Source organism: Arachis hypogaea, chromosome 12 (genome assembly GCF_003086295.3).
Source record: "Arachis hypogaea cultivar Tifrunner chromosome 12, arahy.Tifrunner.gnm2.J5K5, whole genome shotgun sequence".
NCBI lineage: Eukaryota > Viridiplantae > Streptophyta > Magnoliopsida > Fabales > Fabaceae > Arachis > Arachis hypogaea.
The window spans coordinates 90,391,031-90,399,488 of record NC_092047.1 but is presented as its reverse complement, the minus strand read 5'-3'; the positions used below and the strand labels follow the sequence as shown (position 1 = coordinate 90,399,488).

At 40.5% G+C, this 8,458-nt stretch overlaps 1 protein-coding gene across 1 annotated transcript; it reads left to right on the top strand.

Annotated features, from left to right (window-relative positions):
• The first annotated feature begins 6,063 nt into the window (after positions 1–6,063).
• On the top strand, positions 6,064–7,728 carry LOC112727695 (uncharacterized). The gene has a single exon (XM_025777560.3). It carries the CDS (start codon positions 6,425–6,427, stop codon positions 7,448–7,450), a length of 1,026 nt encoding a protein of 341 aa, XP_025633345.1. The 5' UTR covers positions 6,064–6,424; the 3' UTR covers positions 7,451–7,728.
• The last annotated feature ends 730 nt before the right edge of the window (positions 7,729–8,458 follow it).

The following is an 8,458-nucleotide window of genomic DNA, read 5'->3' as shown; positions in this document are numbered from 1 at the left end:
CTCGATGCAGTGCGGATGTCCAGTGCCAAAAATGTGTGTCAGTTGGCAATGTAGAACCTGGCCCAGATGCTGGTCAAGCGCAAGGGTTGTTGGAGACGTTGTCGGTGAAGGATGCCGGGATTGGGGGAGAGATCGCAGATGTGGGGGAAGAACAAGTTGATGTGGAGAGCGACGGTGATCTAGAAACTGATGACACCAAGCGGACGAAAGAAGTGCAAGAAAACAGAAAGGCTTGGGACTTTGCGGTGGAATCCGGAGCAGTTCTATACAATGAGGATGAGGATATCATGGCCATCCTCCAGGCCCAGAATGAGGAAATAGCTCTGAGGAGGAAGCAGGCTAAACAGAAGGAGAAAGCTCGACGAAGTCGTTCGAAAAATAAAAAAAGATGTGTACAACTGTTTTTAAATGATATTTGCATCCTGGAATGTTCGGGAGTTGGCGGGAATTGGGAAGTTTTGTATGGTCAAAAATTTTCGAAAGAAGTTCAATGTGCATATGCTAGGCTTGATAGAGACGAAGAAAGAAGTGGTGACTAAATTTGATGTTGTACAACTGTTGGGTAATTCTGGCATGTGTTGGGAGTATGTGGAGGCGGAAGGTACATCTGGAGGCTTGCTCTTGATGTGGGATGCAACGGTGTTTAAGTTAAGTAACTGTTATGAAGGAGCTAAGTGGTTATGTGTGGATGGAGTGCTGGTAAGGAATAACTTTAGGTGTGCGGTCTGCTTAGTGTATGGGGAGCATGATAGGGAGGCAAAGCTTGTTATGTAGGAAGAATTGAGCTTCTTGACTGGGTTATGTCAAGTACCGTTCTGTTTTATGGGGGATTTTAATGAGATTGTTCACGTGGAAGAACGACTAGGGGCGGCTTCTATGCCACAGTCGGCAACAGAGTTTAACTCGTGGATTCAAGAAATGGAACTAAGGGACCTGGCTTTAATTGATCATCGGTTCACATGGTTCAGGGGCCAGTCATGTAGTCGTATTGATAGAATCCTGGTGAGTGTGGAGTGGTTAGAGGAATTTCCTGAAACAAGGTTACGAGGAGGTCCAAGAGGGTTGTCAGACCATTGTCCAATGATTTTGAACATCACAAGGGTGGACGAGAGCCGCAGACCTTTTCGAAGTCTGGATTCATGGTTCACTCATGATGGGTTTTTGAGGATGGTGAAGGAGGAGTAGAGGAGCATAGGGGATGTTCAATTCCTAGATAAGTTGAAAGCTTTGATGGGGCCGCTGGGGAGATGGCATAGAGAGCATTTTGGGAATATAGACTTGAGGATCAATAAGTTTGAAGAGGAAATTAGGAAAGTAGATGATATGGTGAGTCATGGACTATATGATGGAACAATGGAAGCTCGAAGAAAGGTGCTTGTGAGCTCTTGCAAGAAATGGTATGTCAGAAAGGAAATCCATTGGAAGCAGATGTCTCGGTCTAGGCATGCAAAGGAGATGGATAAAAACACTAGATACTTCCATAATATTGCCTCGGCTCGGAGGAGGAATAATCGGATTGATGCCTTAAGACTCCATGGAAGATTAGTGCGGAATCAAGGCCGGATAAAGGTGGTTATAAGAGATTTCTATAAGGACTTGTACCATCAGGAGACATCACCAACAATAGGGTTTCGGGATGGACTGGTTAGGCAAATAACTGGGGAGGAGGCAGCGGAGCTAGAATTGATGCTGACTGCTGAGGAAATAAAGTTGGCAGTGTGGGATTGTGAGTCATCGAAAGTACCAGGAAGTGATGGGTATAACATGAATTTTATAAAGAAATGTTGGGTGAAAGTTGGGAGGGAATTCACAGAGGCAGTGTTGGGGTTCTTCCATTCAGCTGTGCTTCCTAGGGGTTCGAACGTTACCTGGGTGGCGTTGGCACTGAAATTCGTTGGAGCTACAGAAATAAAAGACCTTCGGCCGATTAGTATGGTGGGCTGTGTGTACAAGGTCATATCTAAGGTGTTGGTTCGGAGGATGAGGCAGGTGATGCCACGGCTAGTGGGAGAGACGCAGAGCACTTTTGTGCAGGGCAGGAAAATCCATGACAGAGCTTTGATAGCATGCGAAACTGTATATTGGCTGAAGTTAAGAAAAAGGAGATCAACGATAATTAAACTGGATTTTCAAAAAGCGTATGATAGGGTCAAATGGAGCTTTGTGGATATAGTGCTGCAGAAAATGGGATTTGGACATAGGTGGCGGGGGTAGATTATGGAGTGTGTATGTTCTGCGTCGATGTCAGTTCTTATTAATGGAGCCCCAACTAAGCCTTTCAAAATGGAAAGGGGTCTACGGCAAGGTGATCCTTTGTCTCCCTTTCTATTTGTACTTGTTGTTGATGTGCTTCATAGGATGATTGGGGAGGCAGTAAGGAATGGGCGCATATCTCCACTCTTGGTTGGACGAGATCACATTGAATTATCGCACTTGCAGTTTGCGAATGACACTATACTGTTCTGCCCTCCGGAAGAAGAGACTGTCCGAAATTACAAGCTTCTTCTGCGCTGTTTTGAGCTGATGTCTGGGCTGAGCATTAACTTCGAGAACTCCAGTTTCATTCCGGTTAATTGTGAGCAACATTGGTCGCGAAGGATGTGTCGTTTGCTGGGGTATAAGGAGGCTTCCCTCCCTGTTCGGTATCTTGGCATATCCTTAGGAGCGAATCTGAGGCTAGTGAAGACATGGAAACCAGTGATTGATAAGGTGGAAGAAAAGTTGAGTTTATGGAAAGCAAAGACTCTCAAAAAAGCGGGTAAGCTGGTTCTCATAAAATCGGTTCTTAACAGTCTGCCTATATACTATTTAAGCTTGTATAAGATGCCAAAGGAAGTGGCGGAAAAGTTGATCGCCTTACAACGACGATTCTTGTGGAGTAAAGAGGACGGGAGAAAGGGTATGCCACTAGTGAGATGGGAGGTGGTGATGGCGCCTAAAAAGGCGGGTGAGTTGGGAGTGGGAGATGTAGTGATTCGGAATACAGGCCTTCTGTTTAAATGGTGGTGGCGGTTTTCGAAGAGGACTGCCCCTTATGGAAGAAAGTAGTGTGTTCTTGTAATAGCATGAATCCATCTGAGATGCTGTGGGGTCAACCTGTGCCTTCGAAAGGGGGTCCTTGGTGGGATATTTGCCAGCTTCAAATAAGGGAGCCACAAATAAGGGAGAAGATGATCAGAGGACTATTAGTGGAAGTAGAAAATGGCAAAACAACCCGCTTTTGGGAGGATTTCTGGTTACCTGGTGGGATTTTGAAGGATATGTTTTCAAGACTGTTCTCGGTTTCAAACCTTAAGAGATCTGTTATAGGAGACTGCGGGTTTTGGGATGAGTTAGAGTGGATATGGAGCTTCCAGTGGAGGAGGCAGCTGTTTCAATGGGAACTGGAGCTCTTGAACCAACTCCATGAGATCTTACTGTCAGTAAGGCTAACGACTGAGAGAGAGGATAAGGTCGTTTGAAAAGTTGATAGAACTGGTACTTTCTCCACAAACTCCTTTGTAAAGGTGATGCAGGAAGCGATTGCCCTAGAGGCAATAACTAGCTATAGCTTCACTAGTGCTGTTTGGAGGGGCTTCGTCCCGCAAAGGGTGGAGCTGTTTACGTGGTTTGTGTTGATTGAGAGGGTGCATACTAAAGAACGAGTATCCAGATTAGGTGTCATTGGTCAGCTTGATAATATGTGTGCGTTGTGCTGTAAGTCTGTTGAGTCTGTCTTTCATTTAGTTATTGGCTGCGAGCTCACTTGGTAGGTGTGGAGTGCATGGCTTTTCGCCCTTGGAAGGTCATGGACCGTCCCAGGTACACTGAGGCAACATTTTAAGAGCTGGACGCATACAGCACAGAGAAAGATAGAGAGAAAGAGATGGTTGGTTGGGTTCTTTGCTGTAATTTGGGCAATTTGGCTAGAGAAGAATGATCGGGTTTTCAATAATCAGGGCTCAGAAGTGGTGGAAATCATCAACAGGTCCTTTGTGCTCTCTGATGAGTAGCTTGGTGATGCTCCCTTTGGTTGTTGATGGCAATGCCGAAGATGACGAGGGGTTAATATCACTCTTGCGGGTTTAGTAATGTTTGTATTTTGAGGTTTACTTGGTTTCATGTATTTTGTGATGTTGATGCTCCACTTTGTGTGTAGAGTACTTTTTAATTCAAAAAAAAAAAAAAAGATGCAGGTAAGCTTACCTCGTTAAAACCTCTCCAAGCAAAACCCTTTTTGAAAAAAATCTTGTGAGTAGAAAAAAGAGTACAAGCCTGTCCCTGTCTTTTAGTTATAATATTGCTTTAAAGAAGAAATATTCCAAGAGTTAGGTAGCATTGTACCATCTAGAGATTCGAAGGGTTTTTATTTCTCCACAGACGGTGCCAATTGTTCTTGTAGAGGTTGACCGGTATATAGCTCGTCTGCCGGTAAATACTTGTAAGCTTTCCGTCAGGATAAAGTATACGTCGGCAATGAGAGAACAAGAGGGTGGGTACTTACAAAAAGGCACTCCGACAATCAAGTCAGTAAGTGAGTAATAAACTTTGCAGAATGTAATGTGTCAAACAAACGTTTTACCTCCCTTTTATATTTTGGGATGAAGCATCGACAGTTATACTCTCTATAATTCGCATTAATGGAGAGTAATAACATATCAGGGCATTACAATATTTCTTTTGGTGCCAGTTGTTGATAATTGATCTATAACATATACTGCCGAGTTATAACATTAAGGACGAGTTATACCGACCATATTACACAACTAATCTATAACGTATACTGCCGAGTTATAGCATTAAGGACGAGTTATAACGGCCATATCATATAACTGATCTATAACGTATACTGTCGGGTTATAGCATTAAGGACGAGTTATAGTAGCCATATAATTAAGTAACTCCTTTACTTTCAACACTACTTATAATAATTCTTAATCTTTCTTTAGATCAACATATATGAACTTTTATTTTTCCAAATAATAAAATTTTTATGGTTTTTTAAAGTTTCGATTAATTTTTTAAAGATTTAGGATTTAGAATTTTTTTTAATATTTTTAAGAAATTAATTTTTTTATTTTTAAATTATAAATTTGAGATTAAAAATTTTAAAAAATTAATAACTAATAAATTAACAATAAATAAAAATAAGAACATTATAAATTATTTTAATTTTTTTAAATTTAGAATAATTAAAATTGAACTAATTTAACTTTAATACTAAAATTATTACGTTGTTATTATATGTAATAATTATGGTTAAAATTTATAAATGTTTATAATTTTATTTATTTTTTAATTTTATTTAATTTAAAACAAATATATAATTTATATTTAAAGTATTTTTTTATCACATAATTTTAATGGCTAAGAAAATTTTTATTATTTTCTGCTCCAAAACAAATAACATTTTTCTACTTTTAAACAATTAATTTCAATTTTTCACAATTAAAAAGCCTGTGAATATCTAATCTAAACAAAAGGCCACGTAGTTATTACCTTAACGGATAGTAATAACACTAAGTAGAACTTGCCTTATTTAGCATTAATTAATTATCGCAATAATTAATGAATACTAAATAAGACAAATTATAGTTATTTTTGGCTGATTTTTTTTGGTTATCAAACATTTTTGTAACACTAATTGGCTCCACAAACTAATACTCCTACTGAGTCGTTGAATGAGATACTCCTCTAAAAAAGATAGCTCTGCACGTGTCCAGAATAAATTTAAAAAGAATTATATGAATTTACATCTTTATCATAGAACGATCCTTAATAAGATTATCTATATTGGTAAACACCTTAATAAGATCCATTCTCATTTAAAGTTCTCGGGTGTTTATGTTCTCTTTGGGATATAAACCTTATCGAGCTATAAACTGCCATTTTTTTTTTGTTTGTGTATTACCATGTTTTTGTTTATTACTTAGATGCCATGCGTTTCTTTTTATGTTTTATGGACAGGATGCGTGTTTGGTGTCTAGTTTTTGGTCGTTATTGTGTTTTTTCTATTATAAAATGCAACCGGAGCGGTTACGTAGAAGCCCAAAGGCCCAAACTAGACACACTAAAAAGTAAAAACTGAGAGCAGTCTAGTCTGGTCCATCACCGTCCCACAACTGCCAGTCTGCCACAGCCTGCGCACTAACTGTCTGTGACACAGCCCACTATGCTCCCTCCCTCAACGCCCTGTCACTGTCCCAAAACCCACGAACACACCCGCCACGCTCACAAGTCACAACCACCACCACCATCACCATTCACCACCACCACAACACCAAATGTCAACCCCCAAAGTCACCCACCCAATTCACTTAGTAATAATAACACCTCAACACCAAACAAACATAACCACCCCAACCCCAAACTCACGCAGCCAAATACCCTAACCAACCATAAATAACTCATAAGTCACAACCCTAACACACAATTCACATCACCAATGGCCTCCTCACCCACACCCACACCCACACCCTCATCTCCAAAACTAATTGCTCCAATTACCACCATAATCGCTACCACAACCACAACGACAACAACAAACACCACAAACGACGCCGTTTCGCCCACCAAGAAACCCCAACCGATTCCATGGACTCACCAGGAGACCGTTAACCTGATCAGGGCGTACCAGGAGAAATGGTACGCCTTGAAGCGCGGCCCACTCCGGGCCAACCAGTGGGAAGAGGTCGCCGTCGTCGTCGCCGCCCGCTGCGGCTACGACTTTAACCATCCTTGCAAGTCCGCCGTCCAGTGTCGCCACAAGATGGAGAAGCTCCGCCAGCGCCACCGAGCCGAGAAGAAGCAACATCTTCTCACCACTTCCCGCGTCCCTGCCCGTGCCACGTGGCAGTACTATGGCCTTATGGATGAGCTGGAGCGTGGCCCAATGCCGATCTCCGCCCGGCCCATAACCTCCATGGCGCCTACGGGCGGCAACGACGAGTACGGTAATTACGGAAGTTTCGATCAAAATGACGATGATTTCATTGAGGAAAATGAAGAAAGGGAAAACTATATAAAATCAAAGAGTATTAATTATCTTCTTAGCAAGAAACCCTCAATGAACAAGTGTAGAGGGATTTTGAGGGATCGTGTTCCAAAAGGATTGTGGAGATTTGATGATGCTGACTATGATGATGATGTTAATTATCTTGATGATGATGATGATGATGATGATGATGATGACGATGGTAATTGTGGTGGTGGTGGTGACGAGAGAGGAGTGGTAATGGTGGATGAGAGGGCTTTGGTTTCGGGTTTGAGTACAGAGATAAAAGACTTCACTGAGAGGTTCATTGGGATGGAGAATTTGAAGATGAGGATCGTGAAGGAAACTGAGAGGCGGAGGTTGGAGATGGAGAACAGGCGGATGGAGATGATCCTTGAGTCGCGGCAGCGGACCATTGATTCGATTGGGAGGGTCTTTGGGTCATCCAAGAGACTCAAGATGAGTGAAGGAAGCTGAAGGTTTCATCTCATTTTTTTAGTCTTTTGATTTTTTTAGTGCCTGTTAAATTTTTTTGTCCTTGTCACTATATCTTGTTATAGACTTATAGGATCATTTACTTGAGTGCCCAGGAAGAGGCTAGCTTTGCAATTAGTGCATTGTTCTTCATGCAGAGTTGTTTTCCACTACTGTAAGAATTTAGCTCCTAAGGATGGTTGATTAGTCTGCACAATGTGCAATATAATTATATCATCATGATGAAAATAAAAATAGTAAATAATAAATCTTTTTGCATAGCTTGCTGTTAGTTAATTGTTATTATTTATATTTTTTCCGTGGTTGCTCAAAGTTCTCATGTTTTTGGGTATGAGTTGGTTATAGTGACCTAATGTGGAAAGACTGTTTTGCTGCTTTTGCTGTGGTTGCCATTGTTAGTTATAGCACAAGTAGCATTAGTTTCTCTTCGGCACAAGTAACAAAGGCAGATTACACGTATTTTCCTTTGTTACACATTGATCATGATCTTCAACGTATGCATGTTTCATTTGTTTTGTTTGGAGAAAATCTTTGATGAATGAAAGACTAGAAGCATGAATATTGCAAAGTAAAAGTTTCGCTAAAGGAACACTTACTGTGTTCTGTCATTGTTGTAAATTTTCTTATTTTCATTTGTAGACAATTCATACAATAGCTTAAGCTGTTAGTTAGTTAGCTGCATGCATGGGATGGGAATAATAAATAACATATTTCATTGGCGGTTGGTTACTTGGTTTTAAAATGAAGATATGAAGTTGTACTGGATTCGTATATATATTATATATACTGGTTTTACACCTTTTTGGTTTCACGAAGAAATGACTAAATTGGCATTTGACTGAGTGCCTTTGTACACGTTAGTTCTAATATGGTAAATATTATCAACAAAAAAGTACTTTTCTCATCATTTGGGAGGATTAACTTCCTTTTTAAAAAGGCTCTAGAAAGAGTTATACAACAGAAGAGCTTGTTTCTAAGCTTAAATATGTG